At 48.2% G+C, this 22,184-nt stretch overlaps 7 protein-coding genes across 7 annotated transcripts; 3 read left to right on the plus strand and 4 right to left on the minus strand.

The window, feature by feature from the left end:
* Positions 1–1,569: 1,569 nt before the first annotated feature.
* On the minus strand, positions 1,570–4,339 carry HD556DRAFT_1423453 (uncharacterized protein). The gene is made up of 10 exons (XM_041304552.1): positions 4,099–4,339; positions 3,776–4,027; positions 3,537–3,716; positions 3,352–3,482; positions 3,165–3,290; positions 2,767–3,105; positions 2,585–2,716; positions 2,216–2,532; positions 2,124–2,162; positions 1,570–2,068 (listed from the first exon to the last, which is right to left on the minus strand). Exons 2-10 carry the CDS (start codon positions 3,985–3,987, stop codon positions 1,646–1,648), a joined length of 1,899 nt encoding a protein of 632 aa, XP_041152747.1. The 5' UTR covers positions 3,988–4,027; positions 4,099–4,339; the 3' UTR covers positions 1,570–1,645.
* A 1,789-nt stretch (positions 4,340–6,128) lies between these two features.
* HD556DRAFT_1423457 (uncharacterized protein) lies at positions 6,129–7,023 on the minus strand (the record flags this gene model as incomplete). Its single annotated transcript, XM_041304553.1, has 3 exons — positions 6,411–7,023; positions 6,279–6,357; positions 6,129–6,218 (listed from the first exon to the last, which is right to left on the minus strand). Coding segments are annotated over exons 1-2 (301 nt in total), but the record flags the coding sequence as incomplete, so codon positions are not given.
* Positions 7,024–7,069: 46 nt separating this feature from the next.
* On the plus strand, positions 7,070–12,123 carry HD556DRAFT_1531676 (CHAT domain-containing protein; the record flags this gene model as incomplete). Its single annotated transcript, XM_041309504.1, has 7 exons — positions 7,070–7,543; positions 7,594–7,776; positions 7,828–7,914; positions 7,961–8,111; positions 8,163–8,302; positions 8,356–8,474; positions 8,527–12,123. Exons 1-7 carry the CDS (start codon positions 7,417–7,419, stop codon positions 12,121–12,123), a joined length of 4,404 nt encoding a protein of 1,467 aa, XP_041152749.1. The 5' UTR covers positions 7,070–7,416.
* Positions 12,124–13,700: 1,577 nt separating this feature from the next.
* On the minus strand, positions 13,701–14,456 carry HD556DRAFT_1423466 (uncharacterized protein). The gene is made up of 5 exons (XM_041304554.1): positions 14,199–14,456; positions 14,010–14,148; positions 13,872–13,949; positions 13,746–13,812; positions 13,701–13,723 (listed from the first exon to the last, which is right to left on the minus strand). The coding sequence occupies exons 1-3, from the start codon at positions 14,268–14,270 to the stop codon at positions 13,885–13,887; spliced, it is 276 nt and encodes a 91-aa protein (XP_041152750.1). The 5' UTR covers positions 14,271–14,456; the 3' UTR covers positions 13,701–13,723; positions 13,746–13,812; positions 13,872–13,884.
* Positions 14,457–14,773: 317 nt separating this feature from the next.
* HD556DRAFT_1423467 (uncharacterized protein) lies at positions 14,774–16,643 on the plus strand. Its single transcript, XM_041304555.1, has 3 exons — positions 14,774–15,476; positions 15,532–16,057; positions 16,110–16,643. Exons 1-3 carry the CDS (start codon positions 14,819–14,821, stop codon positions 16,165–16,167), a joined length of 1,242 nt encoding a protein of 413 aa, XP_041152751.1. The 5' UTR covers positions 14,774–14,818; the 3' UTR covers positions 16,168–16,643.
* On the plus strand, positions 16,572–18,531 carry HD556DRAFT_1423476 (uncharacterized protein). The gene is given in 12 exon segments (XM_041304556.1): positions 16,572–16,701; positions 16,712–16,713; positions 16,733–16,966; positions 17,018–17,101; positions 17,158–17,226; positions 17,282–17,431; positions 17,488–17,532; positions 17,589–17,606; positions 17,666–17,774; positions 17,829–18,011; positions 18,069–18,114; positions 18,169–18,531. 10 exon segments carry the CDS (start codon positions 16,853–16,855, stop codon positions 18,296–18,298), a joined length of 948 nt encoding a protein of 315 aa, XP_041152752.1. The 5' UTR covers positions 16,572–16,701; positions 16,712–16,713; positions 16,733–16,852; the 3' UTR covers positions 18,299–18,531.
* A 299-nt stretch (positions 18,532–18,830) lies between these two features.
* Positions 18,831–22,184, minus strand: HD556DRAFT_143442 (uncharacterized protein). The gene is made up of 6 exons (XM_041305323.1): positions 21,958–22,184; positions 21,654–21,893; positions 21,538–21,596; positions 20,868–21,491; positions 20,682–20,813; positions 18,831–20,633 (listed from the first exon to the last, which is right to left on the minus strand). Exons 1-6 carry the CDS (start codon positions 22,052–22,054, stop codon positions 19,110–19,112), a joined length of 2,676 nt encoding a protein of 891 aa, XP_041152753.1. The 5' UTR covers positions 22,055–22,184; the 3' UTR covers positions 18,831–19,109.

Below are 22,184 nucleotides of genomic sequence, written 5' to 3' on the forward strand. Positions count from 1 at the left end.
AACGCACATCACGGGTCCTATCAAGTTGCTGAAGTCTGATAATGGCCCGATGTTGATGTTCGCAACCTCAGACTGGAGCAGATCTTTGAATCCAGATGACCAAAGCGAAGAAGAAACATATAACCGTGACAATGCAGAACATTTTTTCCCTGCACGCGTCTGTTAATCTTCCACGCCAGCCATAAACATAATATGCGCACCTTGACACTCAAAGCCGCCTCGAATTCTCTGATTTCGGATCTCTGCCGACACGTGGATGACATTCCCCCCCTGTCTCATCGACGATCCTCAGATACCCTTTGTCCTTGTCTGGGTTTGCGGCAATGTCTTTCCGGAGCTTCTTGAGGTGGCTTTGGAATGAACTGGATAGCGCCGGGTGGAATACCAGCCTCCGTGAGGATATGTGGTAGACCAAGTAGTTGGAATACGGTGAATGTTTCCATACTTAACTGTGTTACTGGCGAGCGCGGGAACTAGTAAGAGATGACTCATTCAGAATGCAATAATGATAACAGAATAGTCACTCGTACCACCTGAAAGGTTTCCAATTGATGTGACATTGAATAGCGAAACTGCGAAAACAAGGCCTTCCGGCGCACGATACTCGACGCAGCTATCCAATCATCAGAAGTAGTTCATAAAAGGGGTACTGGACTTACTTCCATGATCCTGCTGCGTTATTAGCAGGCTGCTGTACGTAGAGCTCCTCAACATATTTGACGCCAAAACGGAAGAAGTAAGAGCTGCGAGAGTTCCATCAATTAACTGCCATCAACATAATTCCATCTTACACACCTCTGCGGCAGCATCGATCTCGGCCTGCCAAGTGTTCTTCCCTTAACCATAGTAACTGCCACCAATTTGTAACGGTACTTGCTGCTAACAAGCTCTGCAGCACGCAGGAAGATGGCGGCGCGATCGTTCCAAGGCATTGCCTCCCATCCAGCCTTGGCAGAAAGAGCACCATCAATTGCGCTAACTACAGTCAATTCATCTGCCTCGTGGTATTGCAGAGACGACGGGCGTGACCGGAGAGTATGGGCTGCTTGGCAAGTTTACCAGTTCTAATCTAAGACCAAGGAAGTCGACGAATTGACCAGTGACACGCTGTACAGACTGGTGAGCCATTTACGACACACCGAACCTCGAATGGAAGTTCCTGCTGCATCTGAGAAAGTGCTGCTTCGAGACCCTTACGCTCTACTGACCCCGCAGCATAGTTTCGCTGTCGCCGAAATGAGTCAGGATGAGAAGGATTATCGGAGTGACTCGTGAAGTTCACATAGACTCACCATAAGCTCATTTTCGATTGCAGGTGCCTTGAATGTAACGAGCTGTGGTGTAGGGCATCTTGGAGACAAAGTCGTTGAGATGGTAGATCCGAGAGAGTTGCCCAGAGCTTTATGTAATATTAGGCCGAGCAGCAGCGTAGCCAGACTGGCCAGCCGTTAACGTTTATTTATAGTATCTTTGATTTTCGCAAGTCGCGAGGAACCGAACTAAAAGTAGTGATCACAAAGGCATCGAGGCGCATTCCAAGGAATATATCACAGCCATTGTTTCTGAATACGGGCTCTGTCATGAATATTAAAGATAATACAACATGCATCCGCTGATGTGGTACCTAAAATCATACGAGCTTCTTTCAACCAACTGTCACAAACTTCTTCCCTACACCATCGTCCTGTAGCTGCACCTTCACGCGCTCGTTGGCTGTGATCCCAATATCATCAAAACCTTGGAGTCTCAGACTCCCATCAGCGGGTGCCACGGTAGACGCCTTCCCTGCCTCGGCGGATGCCATAATGAGGTGCAGGGGGTTTGACGGATCGAAGGTGGTCCTATAGCCGCTGTTCCTTTTCCGAGCCTGCAAGAAACTATACAAAGCGGAGGCAAACATGAGGATGGTGATGACGGTGAAGGGAAGGATAGAGATAAAATATGTCCCTGACCGCCGAGTCCAGCCTATCGTCGATATGTACATGGTCCCATTGACTAGGGAGGAAAGGTTGTTTGGGACAATATCGTCGGGGAAGCTGCCCACAACCATAAACCCGGAGCGAAGGAACTGCCAAGCGATGCTAAGTTAATTAAGATTGAACCCAAGGGATCAGAATCTTCACCGTGGCAGAAAATTCAACAATGCCACGCCAATACTCCTCCTAAGAAAGGCATAAACTTAAGGCGGGAAAAGACCTTGCCACATGAAACTCACCAGCTCTGTATAAACCTGCGTCTGATTTCCAGTATTGTCATTGATAGATGTGTTAGTTGTTGAGGAATAGATGGAGTACAGAGTATCTCCGATCGTACTGCTAAGAAGCCCCTGCGAGTAGGTACACTTAAACGCGATAGCTCCAGCTAAGAATGACAGTAGCTGTTCATTCTCTGGTCGGAAAGGGGTGGATGAAACGACCTCGGAAGAAATTAGGCCATTGGAATAATCGGCGCGGACCGTGGTTAGCATTGGGACCACTTCGCATACACTTGCGTCAAGGAACCTATACTTGTAAAATCCTTGTGTAAGAATCGCTATACGAAAAGAATTGGTTAATGATTATAAACGCATATTTCAATGGCTCACTGAGGCTCGTATAACTTTGATTCAGATCCAAAGGCCCCGGGCACACGAGGCAAGGAAGAAAGCCGCTGTCTAACGGGTCTGCATATCCACTTGCATTCACCACGGTCACATATTCCTGTATCGTGGGCATACCTAGAAGCTGACAGTAAATCAGAGGCAAGATATATACGGTCGGAACTCACTGGCACCGCAGTTTGCAGTTATATTCCACAGGCGAAGACCGGTGATGGAGGTGTACAAATTATCTGGGTTGGAATAGATGACGGAGGAGTTACTCGTGTCCCAAACGTACTGCGTTTGACTCGAGCTAATGGGCTGACAGCTGACATTGGCTGTTAACCCCTGCTGCCACATGGAATAGTTCCTACTGAATCCTTGAGGAATAGACACGCTGTTATGTTTTCCCGGCAGCGATACTGTGTCGACTGTGACCTTTCCACCAGTAAACCCAAGACGAATGCCATCGGGACCCGGAATTCCATGCGAGCCGGAATAACTCTCGATGGTGGGCACAATCCCCTCTAGGTATACAACACGCCATCACAAAACAGCTTCAGGTGACCTGAGAATCTGAACCTACGAGTAGACACGTCATATTTTGCGCCATTGAAATTAAATATCCCGGGAAGACCAAAGGTATACCCTGCAGCAGAGACTCCGCTTAGCGTTCCGCCGACGTCGAGAATCGCGAAAGAATTGTCCTGGACTTGGGTCGTTCGTTTTAGTAGAAGAAACGGACGAAACACTGGGAATGTGGAGATACATACTGGCATTGACACCCTCCTTTTGAAATTCTTCATAGAGCAAGTTGGAAAATGCGGTACCAGTAATGTCAAGTTCGGATCCTTGCATCTGAATTGGCCATAGGAAGTAGGTTGGTGTCAGGAGAGTTATCCACCTAATACGCACTTAAATTAGAGAGCACAGCAATACTGGTATGATGCCGAGTTACCCAGCTGTCAAAAGTCTCAGCACACCAAAGATGAACAGCGTCAGAGTGGTGAGTCGCAAGTGTTCATGTCTCAATATGATGGAGCCCTTGGCCAAAGCGACACCGGCGCCTAGCTGAACGAGAGAGATGGGCTGCGTTATCCGATATCTCAAAGCCTCCTTGATTGAGATCGTGAAAAGACTGAAGGAATATTCATCTCTATTAGTGGTAAGCTGGAGAGAGTAAAGAGGTATACACACGTAGTTGTAGTGACCGAAAGGACAGTTGCTATTAATGTGATCACTGTCGTCAACTCTTGGGGATGATGCTCCCATAAGCTGGCCGCTTGATCAGGCGGAGAGAGGTAATCGTAATAGAGAACTGCGCCAACAAAACCGTATCCACATGCCAGGATAATAACCTGGCTGCTGATGATGGCGGTATGTAATAGAAAGTTTGCGGACACAGACATCAGCGCGGGTGGTGCAGAATCGACCCTGGTCGAACCGCAGCTTAAGTTCAAAAAGAAGGGAAGGATTTGTTATAACCATTATTATATGACCCATGGGATGCAAGTACGTACGGGACGGCATCGCATCATGTGCATTGACTTTGTGCTGGATAACCCGATTAAAGATTACATGTGCAAATCAGATTTTTCTTCTATTTCAAGTTGTGGCGCAGTTGGCGCTGAAGGGTCTCGCTTATATCTTTGCTAGTCGAGCGCTAAACACCCTTGAATATTTGGCGCTTGTAGTGCCTCTCCCGTAGCTGCCATCGTTGTGTCTTTGTATTCCACAGGGGATAGTCGTTGTGATTATGATCTGCGCTGGTGATGCTGTGCAAAGCTAACGTTTTAACCAATTTAGTAACATTGTAGCCGTCACCTGCGGTCGTGTAGTAGTAGCGCCTGTACATGATATCCGGCGCTACCTATTTCTTCATTCGTTCATTCATTTCTCATGCAGTGTGGCAACGCAGTATATACTTGACCGTGCCCAGTTCTGAGATTCAGCTGAACCGTCTTTGACAGAGTCAATCGTTGAACGTACTTAGTCGTGTAAGCCTTAAAGCGAGCCTCAAGGGAAGTCCAAACAGCTCATTGTGACACGAGCGCATGATCTCGCAGATGCGGACGGACAACGAATTAAATAACATATGGGTCCGTATATACAATATATGTACTGCTGAATAATTTTTTTCCAAGTCACGCCTTTTGTTACATATGTGATGATGATTCAATGAAAAATTACAACATCCAGTTAACCGCGCAATGCAGCGCCTCTTGTTCAACGTTCGACACTAGCACTGTTGTAGGCAGTTGTCACGTCACCTGTATGGTGTTCCAAATTCGAAAATCCATCCGTTTAAGGCCCTTATTTCGCTTCAGGTGTGGAGCAGTGTTGATCGCAACGTGCAAACCAACAGGCAAGGCAGTTGGCAGATTTTGTAACAATATCATATCCGCACTCAAGTATTCAAGCACATCCCGAAACTCAGCACTCAGCAGCGGTGAGAGATCCAGAATTTCAGGTCCATGGAATGACATAGTTAGAGTGTCAACAATAAGGTTGACGGTGAGAGGCCTCATCAGAAGTTCATTCAAAACGTTCCCACACACCCTGCATCAATATAACTATCTAGCTGGCTCATCTTGCTTTCGCCCAATAATAACACAATTTTCAGAAAAGACACACCGCTTACGAAAATTCCTCAATGACCCTCTCAGCCTTCCATCTCTCGCCGATGCTGGCATGCCTCAGTGTGATCAACAGAACGTTGGAATCGGTTTTTACGATATTTACCAACCTGTTTGATCTATTGATAACACTAGTACTAAAGAAGCTTAGTGACAACTTGAAAGTGTGCACTAGCCAAATCAGATGCGCCTCGTTGACTGAGGGCGTTTCTGGACGTTTAACTTTCTGATCGGCGATGGGCCAGCCAGTGGCATGGTACCTTGTTACCATTCCGAATTTCCAAACTTTCTCCTTTCCTTCAAACGACTTTAAACCTAAAGAATTTACAGCCTGACGGCAACACCAGAACTCTCAGCAAGCACTGGTAATCTAAAAAATCCCTAGCTCTTGTCATTTTACAGTCATCTATCCAGATCATGTGGACTTGGTCGTGATACGGAATACCGATAGCCCAGTCGAGAGGGAATAATTGGCGGGGCCTTACTCAAATCGGGAGCCAGGTATGGACTGACCTCGACTCCCCGTCGTTCTCTATCAGCTCATATACCAGGCACGTTTCATCCAGCATTCTCGAGATGCACACCGCGATTGCCCAACGATATCTGACAATGTAGTAGGTGGTATAGATCCTGAGCTGCGTCGCCGTCAAAATGCCTTGTCAGATTAATCATTTCATCCACACCTCGAACTTATCAACTAGACCTTCACGGAAGTCGCATCTACGCACCTAACATGATTATAGGCAATGCGCTTGTTTGGGGTGAGACACATGAAAACCTGGCATACCTTGACAACTTGTATATGAAGGCTGAGTGACAAGCGATAAGCTGTTGGACAGGCCGGTTGTGGCAGAGATAAAATGGAGATCACTAAAGACGGGCATGAAGCGTTTGCTTCTGAATGAGGGGTTTTCAACGTCTATGTTTTGTTGAGCAGTGTGGTTGGTGAAGAAGTTGACGATGGTGTCGAGCAGAATGTCGAGCAGACGTGTCATGAGATCGTGCTGAGGAACGATGTGTGCAGGGCAATTAATGGGACAATGAAATGTTAAAGGACAGAATACCTTATGGATGTTTCTGCTTCGTGGGCAACCAGAAGATAAGTGTCAGCGACACGGTGGTAGGTGCTGGTAAAGTAGGATGCTGCAATAGTACGTCAAAATGTACTTTTGACAACGAGCAACGTTGTGGCATACCGGTGGCAATTTTATGGGAAGGCGAAAATCTCAAGATCGACGCACAAATTACTTTCAAATGTATCCGGGCCTTCTTCCATAGTCGAGTTACGAGTATGATAGACGAATAACCAATCAATACGGCATGGATGCGCCAGATCTGCAGTGAGGTTTGGGATTTGCGGACCAGAAGTGATGTACAGGGTATAGCGAAGTTGTGAAAGAGCATCTGATGGTCTGTCATCAGTGAACCGTTGACGGTATTGAAATACAAATCTGGAGGGGGGGGTCTACATTGAAATATTTGACCATAAACTCGAGGCGGTCGCGCTGATGGATGAGAACGAAGCAAGGACAGCAGCCGCAGAACGAGTCGACGAGGATCTTCGGCCTCTACCGGCGGTAGGTCACCGACCAGGAGGCCAAGGGAGACGATTCACGCAGCAATGAGGACGAGGGCTTCGCCCACGTGCAGGCATCCCGAAGGGCTCGCAGACAATTTCGACTCATTCGAGGCAAATCCATGTGCGATCTCGCTGTCTCTCGCGCTGTCCACAGCGAGAGCGATCTGGGCAGTTCTAACTTCTGGGGATCTGGATCGAAGCAAGAAAGACGGCGTTTGCCGAGAGTCACCTGTCACTGATGTCGCACTCCTTGCAGGAAAAAATTAGGTTTGTCAAGCTTAAGGGCAACTTAAGGGCAGTGACATCTAGGCAGTGCGGCTTCGCAATATGCGAATTCTTAGAAAACTGTGGAATGCTTTGCTCTTCTTCAGCCTCACAGCCGCTTACAACGTGCCTCTGTTGTACAAAACTGATGCCCAAGGCTGTAATTTGGGCTCGATATTTTGCGAGTTGCTTCTATCCTGTTGAGAGTCGGTGCTGCACGGTGTGCACGTGGATGCCATATGCATGCTGTAATTCCCTCACTTATAATCCATTAAAACTTCACAGATTCTGCAGTATTTTCTTGACCTCCAGCACACATCTTGTTCTCAAGTGTTGGCTTGAATCCGTCCCTCAGTCATATGTCAACATTTGTCCCTGGCCATTTCAACGACCACCTTCCACCCTTGGGAGAGGGCCCGAGCCACCCAGAACGAACCCAGGGCACAGGACTCGTGATCAGTGAAACGCTGCAAGTTGTCGTCAATAGTATATGTCACATCTATCTTCATTTAGCACGTACTGATGATTTTCCAAAGCATTTTTGGCGACACTTTATTTCGTCATTAATCTCTTGTTTGTTTTTGCGACAGACACCATGCCAGACCCGCTCAATGATACCCTCCAAGCCTTAGGTGAGGAGCCAGGCCAACTAGAACAACCCCAGGATCCGGGAGAGACAAACCTCGTGATCAGTGAAATGCTACAAGTCGCCATTAACAGTATGTGTCATCTACCTTCATTCAGCGCGTGGTACCATGAAACCCTCCCAGCTTCGGGTGAGGAGTCTAGCCACCCAGAACACACCCAGGACCCGGGAGAGATGCACCTCAGTGGTGTGCAACAAGTCATCATTACTGGTGTGTAATATCAATCTCCGTTTAGCACATAATAACAATATTCAAGCCATTCGCGCAACTGATCTCGCTCTTGGTCTCCGACGGATCCCCGCTGGCTTCCATGCGGTGGTCAAGGCTGGCAGTGCCGAATACCAGACAAGGAATAAGTCTGTATACGTAGACCAGGCTTTCGTCGAATGGCACGAGCGCATTCTTCTGTAAGTTATCCTTAACCCTGTCTGTCCTGCAGGTATTGAGAAAGACTCTAGGCCGTGCGAGCCTTCTTCTAAAGTTCAGGTCAGCGTGTATGCCTCATTTGAACTCGGTCTCATGCTCTGTCACGGAGAACTCCTTTGCACATTCGAGATCTCTGTCGGAGAATTACTGGATCGCAGCGAAAAATCGCATCGTCAGTATTGTCTATTGCGAATAATATTTAACAGATGCTAACGAGTATCACAGCCATAATCTTTCAGCCAATGCAGGAGGAAGTTGTATCCGCTTGTACTTCACTATTCATGACAGTGGAGCAGCGACTGGCTGATGAAAACGACACCAGAGTTCTTTGCCCCCTTACTACTGTGAGTGATCAATGCAGTCTAGCATTCTGATGCTGAGAGCTCTAACGTGTAGCTTACATCCCACGATATGGACGCGTTAGCGCTAAAGATGAACGCCGGACATCGTCTTCTCGCACAATACCGCAGGATGCAGAACAGTAGGGATCTCGACCAATCCATAAGCCACTTTGAATGTGCCTCGGATCTCTGCCCCTTGGATCATCCCTATCGCCCTGCAGTGCTATTCAATCTAGCCACTGCAAAGTTTGTTAGTTTCCGAGCTAACGGGACACACCTCGACCTCGACACATCTATCTCTCTTTTCCAAGGCAGTCTTGATTTGCGTTCCACTGATCATCCGGACCGAACCGTCACGCAACTCCACCTTGCCATTTCTCTGTTGTCTCGCTTCGCAAAACGGGGATTTCAGACGGATGCTAATGCAGCTGAAGAGTTACTGAGCGAAGTGCTCGATGTCTGTCACGCCAACAGCCACATTTACAGAGCAGCTTTGATCGCAATCGAAACATTTGCTCTGCATTCTGCTGGAAGCATTGATGCAAATGATCTTGGGCAGGAGCAGCCCGCCACATCCCTATTTCCGTTATCACCGCATCAACTTGCTGATCGAGCAGGGCGGTGTTTGCAGAGAGATGAACCACATGCCTTAGATGAAGTGATATCCCTTCATTATGATGCACTGGGATACTACAACACCGGGCATGCTCACCGAGGGGGATTGTTGGGTAATTTGGCTATAATGCTGCGGACTCGCTTTAAGTGTCGAGGCAATGACAAAGACTTGGATCAGGCTATCGTACTTCTCAGGGAAGCGCTGGCCTTACGCCCGGTCGGTCACCCAGATCGATCCATGTCATTAAATAATCTTGCGAATCAACTCTCCACCCGCTTTGACCACCGAGGCAATGACGAAGACTTGGATCAGGCTATCGAACTTCACAGGGAAGCACTGTCCTTGCACCCGGTCGGTCACACACATCGGTCCACCTCATTAAATAACCTCGCAGTTCGACTCTCCGTGCGCTTTGAGCACCGAGGCAACGACGAAGACTTGGATCAGGCTATTACACTTCACAAGGAAGTGCTGGCCTTGCACCCGGTCGGTCACAAAGATCGGTTCATGTCATTAAATAATCTTGCGAATCAACTCTCCACCCGCTTTGAGCACCGAGGCAATGACGAAGACTTGGATCAGGCTATCGAACTTCACAGGGAAGTGCTGGCCTTGCACCCGGTCGGTCACACAGATCAGTACAAGTTTTTGCATAACCTTGCCAATCACCTTTCCATCCGCTTTGAGCACCGAGGCAATGACGAAGACTTGGATCAGGCTATCGCACTTCAGAGAGAAGCGCTGTCCTTACTCCCGGTCGGTCACACAGATCGGTCTAGGTTATTAAATAACCTTGCAAGTAAACTGTCCACCCGCTTTGAGCACCGAAGCAAAGACGAAGACTCAGATCAGGCTATCGCACTTTACAAGGAAACGCTGATCTTGCACCCGGTTGGTCACACAGATCGGTCCATGTCATTAAACAACCTTGCGGTCGAACTCTCCGGTCGCTTTAAGTACCGAGGCAATGACGAAGACTTGGATCAGGCTATCGCACTTCAGAGAGAAGCGTTGGCCTTACACCCGGTCGGTCACACAGATCGGTACAAGTCATTAAGTAACCTTGCGGATCAACTCTCTACCTGCTTTAAGCACCGAGGCAACGACGAAGACTTGGATCAGGCTATTGCACTTCAGAGGGAAGCGTTGGCCTCGCACCCGATCGGTCACATAAATGGGTACAGGTCATTAAAGTACCTCGCGAATCGACTCTCCACCCGCTTTGAGCACCGACACAACAAAGAAGACCTAGACGAGTCACTAGAGAACTTGCGATGTGCATTGACTCTGTTGACGCAACATGATCCTCGTCAGATAGCAGTCCATAAGTCGCTAGCTGATGTCTATCTGTCATTCCATCATTCAGGGCTTGACGTTACCACCGTGGGTGAAGGTATAGACAATCTCAACGCTGCTATGCATCATCTCCAGGCAGCAGCAAATGTTGTCTCTGGAGGCTTGCTATCCCGCCTGCAAGCTAGTTTAACCTGGGTGCACCATGCTAGTCGACATTCACATGCCACTGAACTAGAGGCATATGCAACTTCCATGCAACTTCTGGACGCTTATATGTCTATGACAGCTTCAGTATCGTCTCGTCATAGGGCCATGAAGGACTTCACACGTACACTTGCCGTGGATGCTGCTTCATGTGCTCTTCATAGTGGTGATGTGTGTCGTGCTGTTGAGTTGTTGGAGCAAGGCAGGACTGTCATCTGGACTCAGGTGACACGATTTCGCACGCCCCTTGATAGCCTCCAGACAAGCGGCAACCACGCAGCGGCCCTGGTGAAGAAATTCCAAAACCTCAGCTCTCTCCTCGATACACCTCCTACGGACGATCCAAAAGCAGCCTCAAGAGTCGATGTAGAAGCAGAAGAAGCTCGGTATAGACGTCTGGTGGAGAACTGGAATAGAGCTGTAGAAGAGATCCGGAAGATCGAGGGCTTCTCTCGCTTCCTCCTTCCCCCCTTATTCTCTGATCTTCTGGATGCAGCTCGTGATGGGCCTATCATCATGCTCATCGCAAGCAATTCGTCTTGCCACGCCATTATCATCCTGCACAAACATTCTCCGATTAGCATCCAACTTCCTACCGATTTTTCCAAACTCACCAAATTGGTACTTGCATTCCGAGAAGCGGTTAGAAAAGAGGCCGGGCCTAAAGGGAACCAACCAGCGCTGATAAAAGCTTTGAGAGAGTTGTGGAACGACATAGTATGCCCAGTGGTCGAGAATCTAGACGAATTTGCGCAACGAGGTTCCCGAATATGGTGGTGCCCAACGTCCCTCTTCAGTTTCTTACCGCTGCATGCTGCTGGAGAGTACAGGGCAAGGGGAAAGTCCCTTTCGCAGCAATATGTCTCTTCATACACACCATCGCTCACTGCGCTAATGAAGGCTCGCGGAAGTTATGACAGGTCCCCGTCAGTGCCCTTTGTTGCCATCGGTCAGGATTGCCCAGCCGGTGCCGAATTCATTTTGGATGCTGTGGAGTTTGAGCTGGAATTGGTGCGGGGACTTTTGCCCCCTCCCCCAACTGTTTCCTTCTCCAAGATTACCAGCATTGATGCCACGAAATCGAGAGCATTGTGTGCATTGCGAGATAATACTTGGCTTCATTTTGCGTGTCACGGGAAACAGGAACACAAAGAACCCTTCAAGTCAGCCTTTCTCATGCGCGACGAACCGCTTTCACTTCTCGATATCACACAAACGGATCTGTCTCGGCATCAATTTGCATTTCTTTCTGCCTGTGAAACTGCAGTCGGTGACCATGATACTCCTGACGAAGTGATGCACCTAGCGGCTGGCCTGCAATTCGCCGGAGTTAAGAGTGTCGTCGGGACATCATGGAAAGTTAATGATAGTACTGTGCAGCGCTTAGTTGAGGCCTTCTACAGAAACTTTTGCGGGGATGGCACGATGAATTCCAAACGAGCTGCTCGAGCGCTGCACCGAGCGGTCCAGTCGTTGGCTTGCGACACGGACATGCCCTTGGACCAGCGCATAGTCTTTGTGCATATTGGCATATGATCAATTATGTGCGTCCCCCCACCTTGTTGAGTCAAGCATTCTTGAAATAATCTGACTTCGCATGTAGCATCCAGTCATGGTCACGCGCAACCTGTTACCAAGGACTTCGATATTCCAGACTTGAGACTGTATACGTACACGATATGTACACCCAATTTGACTTCAATTCGTATTTTCTACTTTGTTGCCTCGCCGGAGCCAGAGGTGCCGGTGATCGCCCTTGCAGTGCACAGTGATCATTTGTTGAGCTGGTGTGCTTCCTCCCGCTCCCGCATGTGCAATGTGCAGCTGGGTTCTAGAGGTAATATTCACTCATAAGCACAGTGACCTTAAATGTGCCGAACTGTGGTGTAGAGCATCTTGGAGACGAAGTCGTTGAAATAGATCCGAGAGAATTACCCAGAGCTTTAATATCTGCCGGTCGATGCACGTTCATTAAAGTTAGTGTACGTTCAGCTGTGAACTTTCTCATGGATGCAAGTGAACTGAACGCCTTCAATTCCAGAACTTCCAAATCCTAAAATCTGTCCGTTTGAGGCCCCTATTTCGCTTCAGGTGTGGAGCAGTGTTGATCGGAACGTGCAAACCAACAGGTATAAGGCAGTTGGCAGATTTTGTAACAATATCCGCAAGTACTCAGCAGCGGTGAGAGATCCAGAATTTCAGGTCCATGGAATGACATAGTTAGAGACTTAGAGTATCAAAAATAAGGTTGACGGTGAGAGGCCTCATCAGAAGTTTATTCAAAACGTTACCACACCCTGGATATTTTCAGCATGCCTCTGTGTGATCAACAGAACGTTGGAACTGGTTTTTACGATATTTTCCAACCTGTTTGATTTATTGATAACACTAGTACTAAAGAAGCTTAGTAACAACTTAAAAGTGTGCACTAGCCAAATCAGATGCGCCTCGTTGAGGGCGTTTCTGGACGTTTAACTTTCTGATCGGTGATGGGCCAGCCAGTGACATGGTACCTTGTTACCATTCTGAGTTTTCGAACTTTCTCCGTTCCTTCAAATGACTTTAAACTTACAGCCTGACAGCAACACCACAACCCTCAGCATACAGTCATCTATCCGGACTATGTCGACTGGGTCATGATACGGAATATCGATAGCCCAGTCGAGAAGGAATGATTAACGGGGCGTTACTCAATCCGACTTTCATCAAATCGGGAGCCAAGTATGGACTACGGACCTCGACTCCGCCGTCCTCTATCAGCTCAGATACCAGGCACTTTTCATCCAGCATTCTCAAGATACACACCGTGATTGCCCAACGATATCTGACAATGTAGTAGTATAGATCCTGAGATGCGTCGCCGTCAAAATGCCTTGTCAGATTAATCATTTCATCCACACCTCGAACTTATCAACTAGACGGAAGTCGCATCTACGCACCTAACATGATTATAGGCAATGCGCTTGTTTGGGTTGAAACCTGGCATACCTTGACAACTTACGCATGAAAGTTGGGTGACGAGCGATGGGTTGTTGAACAGGCCGGTTGTGGCAGAGATAACGGAAATCGCTAAAGACAGACATGAAGCATTTGCTTCTGAATGAGGGGCTTTCAACGTCTATGTTTTGTTGAGCAGGAGAGGATGTGCTTGTCCGCACTGTGGTTAGTGAAGACGTTGACGATGATATCGAGCAGAATGTCGAGCAGACGTGTCATGAGATCGTGCTGAGAAACGATGTGCAGGGGCAATGGATGGTACAATGAAAAGTTAAAGGGCAAAATACCTTATGGATGTTTCTACTTCGTGGTAAACCAGAAGATAAGTGTCAGCGACACGCGGTAGGTGCTGGTAAAGTAGGATGCTGCAATAGGCAATAGTACGTCAAAATGTACTTTTGACAACGAGCAACGTTGTGGCATACCGATGGCAATCTTATGAGAAGGCGAAAGTGTCGAGCGCGACGCATGAATTACTTTCAAATGTATCCGGGCCTTCTTCCATAGTCGAGCTACGAGTATGATAGATGAATAACCAATCAATACGGCATGGATGCGCCAGATCTGCAGCGAGGTTTGGGATTTGCGGACCAGAAGTGAATCAAGTGATGTACATTCGTGAACTTGGCATATGATTGTTTCGAGGGTATAGCGGAGTTGTGAAAGAGCATCTGATGGTCTGTCATCAGTGAACCGCTGACGGGATTAAAATACAAATCTGGAGGGGGGGTCTACATTGAAATATTTGACCATAAACTCGAGGCAGTTGCGCCGACGGATGGGAACGAAGCAAGGACGGCAGCCACAGAACGAGTCGATGGGGATCTTCGGCCTCTACCGGTGGTAGGTAATTAGGAGGCCAAGGGAGGCGAACACACAAATGAGAATGATGACTCCACCCACGTGCAGGCATCCCGAAGGGCTCGCAGACGAGTTGGATTCATTCGAGGCGAATCCATGTGTGATCTTGCTGTCTCTCGCTGTCCACAACGAGAGGGATTGAGCTCTAGGAAGCAGGATCAGTAATCTTCCTTTCGCAGAGAAAAACATACGGCAGGAAACAGCCACAGCTGAGGATCAAGATGAACGGCGGCAACGGTTCTGGCCCGAGCAGTAGCGTAGCCAGCCAATTTAACGTTTATTATCGTTTATAGTAACTCGGCGGTATTCGATGATTATATAAACATCACTTCAAGCAAATTTGCTCGTCATCTAATCGTCGTCAACTTAATTAATGTGGAAGTCGCGCGCTGCACGCCAGGTGGCCCAGCGGCCACCTCAGAGGGCTAGCCGCATGAAACACGTCTTTTCCAATGCCCCTATCTACGACTCCATATTCCGCAATCTGAGTCCTCGCACCCTAGTGCGGTTGTCGCGCACATGCCACATGATACATGAAGCAGTAACTCGTTTTTGCCAGCGCGCATACAACATCAACCGACATCTGTCGCGTTATTTCCCAGATCCCCTTTCATTTCGCTCTCTCCAAGCGCGAACTGGTCTCATCATTTCAGGATCAAGTGCACTTCAATTTTTGGACCGTTCCTTCTACCCCGAGTCAGATCTCGATATCTACTGTCACCCTGGTCACGTTTACGAGGTGCTTGAGTGGATGGATAGCTTTGGGTACCGATTTGAACCACACAAATATCAAGAGGCAGGCTGGCGTACCCAGGTTTCAGCTGATTGGGATGGTACGGTGTCAAGAATGCGAGTCCCATGGCATTATTTGGAGGAGGAAGATCGCTTACGTTCGACGCGGTATTCTAACATCGCTGAAGTCTACACCTTCAAGCGGCTTGTAGTTATAGACGAAGAGTGTGTAGAGCTCCAGGTTCAAGTGATTGAAGCGATCAACAACCCTATCGATACTATCATGAAATATCACTCAAGTGTGTTCAAACTGATCCCTTTCTTTTATATGAACTTTAATTCTCTCGGTTACAGCTTGTGTCATGAATATCATTACTTTCGATGCGGCGTATTCATTCTACCCAATCGCAACATTTGAGGACCGAAGCGCACTCAAAATTCCCGGATCGAGGCACCGCCCAGATGTTCTTGCAAAGTATATCAAGAGAGGTTGGAGAGTCTATTCACTATTCAGGCCCGGGGATCTCGCGCGGCCCCATGAATCTCCATTCCTCCCGAACATCACGCGATGGGTCGGTGATCGTCACTGTTGGACCGTTCCACTAGATACATCAGGAGTCGAGCTCCGTAGAGCGTTGTCTCCGCCCTCAGAACAATTTTCATGGGATCCCTCCACCCAGAGCGGCTGGACGTTGTTGACCAAACCATCCTCACTTGCCAATTTCAGCGAACCAAAAATGGATGCCAACCTCGTCGCAACCACTATCTTCCGCTACAGCTATATGATTCCCAGTCAATCGCTTTCTTTGGCAATTCGTGGGTGGGCGTGCTCCCAGGCTAAACTCTATCACGGATTAGTAACGAGACGTGACTGGACTTGGTGCGTCTATCAACACACAATTCATTTCAATTGCATTTAAGCGTGCACTCAGGTTCGACGCTGAAATTCCAAGGCTCCGTGAGTTGACTGACGTAGAGCAGGTGACATAGCATTCGAGGTCTGCTAGAGTCAATTGTTTGGTGGATGAAGTAGGCCGGCACCGTCGTTTCATCTGATCCTCCGTTTGTCAAAACTCGTTGTCCCACATGCATCGCGCATATATAGGTTAGTATTACTTACAAATACGGACTGACTGGGAGAGCACAGCATCTCCGGGTCCACCAGGTGATTCCAGTACTGTTGGTATGTGCACATTGTAACCACAAGAATTATACACGGTTGAGATACATGTGTTGCCATCCCTTTAGAAAGTACAAAAGCCAATGCAAAAACCGAGCCATTGGAATTCACACCATATCATAACTCATCGATGCGTCCACTGTCACACAATGCCTGCTGAGTGTGATTTCGACGTACGAACAAGCGCATCGACGCCACATTCGGCATTTTTCTTCTTCGCATGCGACTCCTGGGCCATGGAACAATAATATTGTATACTTCCACCTCCCATCTTCATTGTTCACAGGTAATTCTCGTGTGCCACAATATATTGTTCACTGTTGCTTGGCTCATACTCAAGCCATCCTTGCTTTGTCCATTCTTGCATGGACCCTGCTCCATTCTACAGTTCCACGCTTTGGTTTCGCATATATAACCTTCATGAGCTCCCTGATACCGACATCAGACCTTCCTCATCTGCCGGAATCAAACCTTCCTCATCTACCTTGATCAGATATGTTCGTTCCTCCCCGCCAAACAGTTCGCCTTCCAAAGCTGCCTTTGGAAAATTTTGAGGCGTTCTTTGCTGACCGCCTGTCCTGGGTTACAGGATATGACGTCGAAAAACATGTAAGCATGTTGCGTGTTTTTACTGATCTTCAAACTGACCTTGGCGTCCAGGCATGGATTAAATCCGAGGATTACGATGAATCTACTTACGATGAACACGCGTGGAGCAAGCTGGTTAAGGACCAACAGACTAAGGTACGGGCGGGAGTGACTTTGGATCATTGTCTCGCAAGCTAATGCATTTTTTGCAGGATCTCATCCAGTCCGTATTGGACACCATTGAATGTTTTTATTGGAGTTCAGAAGTTGGGGAAGGCATGGTGTGTTTCGAAACAACATTCCTGCATCACTCTTGTTTACCTTTACCATTTTTAGAATATCCTGCTGAAAGGAGCCCCAGGAACGGGCAAAAAGACGGTTGCTCATGCGGTCTGCAACAGACTCAAGCGTCCGATGCTCACAATTCGGACCAATGATATCCCACCCCTTGCCGATGTGCGACCTTGGGCCGCCAAACTAGCATCGGTACGTGCTATTCACTGGCCGTGATAAGTCTCTGACGCGACGTGGTACTTGCTTAGCTTGCGATCAAGTGGAAATCGGTGATTGTCGTAGAACGTGGGGATGTACGTATTGTCTTTCAAAGTGTTTGCCATATACTTTCTAAACACACGGCCCACAGTATTTCATTGCGCTTCAAGTATGTTGTTGATCGTTGTACCTGTTAATGATGTACTAGTATAGCTGATTCTTCGTCAGGAACGCCTCAACACGATGATTCGAGAATTTAAATCATCCGAATGTATCTGTCTGTGGCCTTCGGTATTGTCGCCCGATCAGCAGGCACTACTTGGCCCGTTCGCGGCCAGTGCGTACCATAACTATCTGACCCGACCATATCACTAACTTTTCCCTGTTGCAGCCATTGAATTCCCCGATCTTGATCAGCCAGCCCGTCGCCATCGTTGGCTACTAGTTTTTGGCCGAGGTGACCTAGCGGAAACTATCTCTAGAGGCGAGCATGCATCGGTCCCTACCGTGAGGGACCCAGAGACGCAGACCTTCCTTCGGGAGATTGAGAAAATCTCTTGGTACGAACTCGATGGTAATGTCATGTCTGACACTGGATGACCTGACACAAGTGCTAATGTGGTGCTAATAGGACTCCAGATCAAAAATTACTTGGATACCGCGCGAAGTTTTCCTGGGTAAGTTGGTTGACATTATAAAGCTGTTCCTGACGACTAATCAGTGCTACACAGGAGGCAAAATCTCACCCCTCAGGACATGAAGGAGTATCTCAAGGCGTGGAATGTGCCTCTTTCTGTACGCCACAAAGTGTCGCGGTTTTTTGCGCTTCGCGACATGCCATCCAACTCAGGGAGTGACTAGTGAACGTTCAAGTTTCGAAGGACACGGTGAAGACATCCGATGTGCCTGTTTGAATATGTTCTTGCTGGTTTGTACTACGTATATATGTGTTTATGCATCATGAGATTATGGTCTTAACTATTTACTTAGCATTGTATCATATATGAAACAAGCGGTCCGTTCACCTTCGGACATTTTCTACTGTGAATTACAACCAGATATGCCTGTACACTACGCTCTCCGTTGTTTTTTCCTCTTCATTCTGTGTTGCAAACAGCATCGCACCACTCTACAAACGCTCCGTGCTTATATATGTTAGATAATAATTGCTCTCTGCGCTTTATGCTGGAGAGCGAATCTTAATCAGCCCTCCTGTGGTGCCGGAAACTACGTACTAGATGCACGATAGCCTCCACATCAACTTGAACGCGTTGGGTGTCGCATAAACTGCGGGATGTTCCAGAAAGAACGTATACCCGAGTCGTGGCTCCCCCAGGTGGCACGAATAACCGATAGTCTATTTTGAAGAACGGTTCGTGCTTTCTAGCTTGCGCTTCGAGAAAGTGAACTTGCAAGGCGCTTTCATCACTTGGTAGTCGGACGCACTACATTGTCATGAACTCCCCATGGGAGCCTATATCTGCAGACGTTCATTCATATAAATCAAACAACTCAAATTTCCCGCAGTACATATCATAGGACATATCTTAGCACAAATAGGAACAGAATCAATCGAGTAACTGGATAGTAAAGAATAATACCCATTCAAGGTACGTACCACGATACAGATCATAGCTCCCCCACTTATGGTAGGAATCAGGAAATAAACTCATCACGAACCCACCGACTCCCCCGCAAGTCTCACCAAGTCCCAAAAATCACGTCCGACGAATAAACTCGCAGGCCTTCCATCAATATACTCCAGAGCTTTGTTCATCAACGCATCCAACAAATCCTGTTGCGCACCCAGATGATGCTTCAGGTACGCAACAACAACTGCAGTCGCCCATACATTCGCATCGACCTGCAGTTCTGTTGCTTTGGCCAATGTATCAATGCCCACAAGCGCCCCCAATTGAGGCGACGGCGTGAAAGAACCGTCGAAGTTCTGTAGCGAGATGATGGCGTACGCTTCCTTTGGCACGGGTGCTGCAATACGTGGAGGTGCTGCATGATGTACCTGTGGCGTGACATTCAAGACTGGCGATGGTACACGCTGGATTGGGTCTTCTGGGGGAGGTGCAGGACTGGACGGCCGAGAGTAGGACCATCGAGAACTCGCGTAAGAACCTTCTAATGAGCTTAATGTAGAGAAAGTGTCCGTGCTTGAGTTGTCATGTCGATATGAATATTCACTCCGAATGGATGGCGAGCCCGAGCGGGATTGTGCAGCAGAATAATACGCGCCGGGAAGCTGCGTCTGACGTCTTCGAGGTGCGGGGGGAGGATCAGAAAAGAAGAAGTTGAACACCGAATAAACCGCTTGAGACAAGCTGTCCAAAACGGTCTGCACAGTGGACACATCTGTTCTTGAAGTATCCTCATCAACAGGATCAGCAGGAGCACCAGTGTGGCTATGCTGCCGCCGAGACTTTGCCCATGACATTGACCGGCGCAGCCTCCTTGTTGTCTCTTTTCCGGACTCTTCAGCAAAAAAGGATGTGTACTTGCTAACAAGCTGGTAATCAAGCCCTAAGCGAACGATCGCTGCTTTTCGAATGTCCTCATCCGAAGCAGGTGCGATGGGTTTGGGAAGGGGAGCCCTAAGCTCTACCAAGTCCTTCACGAGTTGTCGTGCAGCTAAGGTATGGAGGAGCGGAATGAGCGACCACTCGTCCTTGAATGGTTTCACCTCCGTGACAGGCACGAGAGCGTCGAGAACCTCTCCTGATTCTTTGATTTTCGCAAGCAACCTGACTTCGCGAGGAACCGAACTGAAAGTAGTGATCGCAAAGACGTTGAGGCGCATTCCAGGGAATATACTTGTGATTGTGGGCGGCCCTTGCTGCATCGAAGGAGGAGGTTCTAGCTGCACAACGCTGGGCGGAAGCGGATGGTGGTGATTCAAGGGTGAAAAATTGACAGCTGGCGGGCTCCCCGAACCATGCCAATCAACTGTGACACTCTCGATCTCACGTGTCCGACCAGCGTTGAGAAGCATTGCACATTTCCCTGTGATGTCCTCGGCTTGGACAGCAAACAGACATTTGCCTCCGCCCTCACGAGCAAGGCGCTCACACAAATCAGATGAGACTTGTTCACCGATCCCAAGAGTAAATACCCTCAGTTGTGCATTGGCCTTGCAGCCTTTCACAGCTCTAGAGACAACCGTGAATGGGTCAAGACTTGCGGAAGCCTAGTTTATCGTCAGATCAAAAAGTTATAGCCAAGTCATCACACGCACATGTATATCGCCATCAGTGAGAACAAACATAGCAGTCGGGCGGGCGCAGTTACGTGACGCGATAGCAAACTTAAGGGCCTCCGCAATTTCTGTCCCTCCGTAATTTGCTTCCATGCCTTGTACACTCGAAATCTGTGCATCTCACTCATTAGCTAGTTGCTCTAGACAGTGACAAAACTTACTTACCGCACTACGCATTCCCGCCTCATTAAACGATACGCTTTTCCTCCACAGACCGTCCACTGTACTTCCAAAGCTGAAAATATTGAAAGTCGTCTGTGAACCTGGCAAAAGGTGAAGGAGCATTTCCAGCGTGCGCTTAGCTGTTTCCATCGGGGCTCCACTCATGCTTCCGCTCCGATCGATCACGAAGATGTACTCTTGCGAATCCAGGGGAGGAATTTTGAACTTCGGTACAAAGGAGAGCTGCATAGCAATGGTATTACGACCCTGGGGATCGACTTCAGCGAAACACCGAGGCTTATCGAGTCCAAGAGCATGGACTGTCAATACGAAGTCTTTGTCGAGGAACGTCGTGGACGACCAAGTTACATACATCCGTCGTTCGGACTTTTTTCCGGTGCGCGACTTGTAATGTTTGCGAGCAATCGTCGGGTGAGTAGGACTGCGTATCTCCTGTATCTTTTCACTGGTTATGATGTCCACGGCGATTTTGATGAACGTGTTTTCATTAGTTGTAGACGCATCGAGCATAGCTGCTGGGGTCTCGCCGTATCGTTCGGCAATAGTCATCGGAAGCTGTAGACGGACTTGGTCCCGTCTGCCCTCATCCAAAAGATCCATTACAAACTGTTCGCTCATCAGAAAAAGTATTCAATAAAGAGAGTGCACTCACTGTCAATCTTGCCGTGACCTTCTGTCGAGCGGGAATTGAGCCAATTGAGATCGTGAATACTGGAGTAAAGTCAAAGTCAGTGCTCATCCAGTATCATCGAAATGTGCGAGTCATACTGTCGTCTGTCACCCATTCTACAAGTCCTGCGGTCCTTCCAGCATCCATTGCACTCTGGAAAGCTTGTGCGGCTTCTGACTTTTCCTTGGCGACACCGACAATAACACGGCCATCGGCATGCTCGAGCTCAAAAGCACAAGCGGCAGCGCTCGCTGGAAGAGGGAATACATATTTGGCCCGGCTGGTAGGGCTATCTGATACGTTCTCAAACACTTGCGAGAGCACAACCCTCGCAGAGACTAGTATGAGGAAAGTGGCGTGCTGATTAGTGACTTTCGCCTGCACAGCGATGGAAATGCGCACTATCGACCATCCATACTTTCACATCGACCTCTTGAAGCGGCAAATGCAAAAGGCCTTCGTCCGGAGAGTGATGAATAATTCCTGCGTATCTGCTCATACTGAAGTGTCGAGATAAGGTGGAGATAAGGCCCGTAGTGGATCCTTGGTTCGTTTTATAAATATTGGAGTTTGACGCCCGGGCTTCCTGTGTTGCAACTCATGATCCTTTGGAAGCGTAAACAGGAATA

Source organism: Suillus plorans (genome assembly GCF_016647745.1).
Source record: "Suillus plorans strain S12 chromosome Unknown HD556scaffold_114, whole genome shotgun sequence".
Taxonomy (NCBI): domain Eukaryota; kingdom Fungi; phylum Basidiomycota; class Agaricomycetes; order Boletales; family Suillaceae; genus Suillus; species Suillus plorans.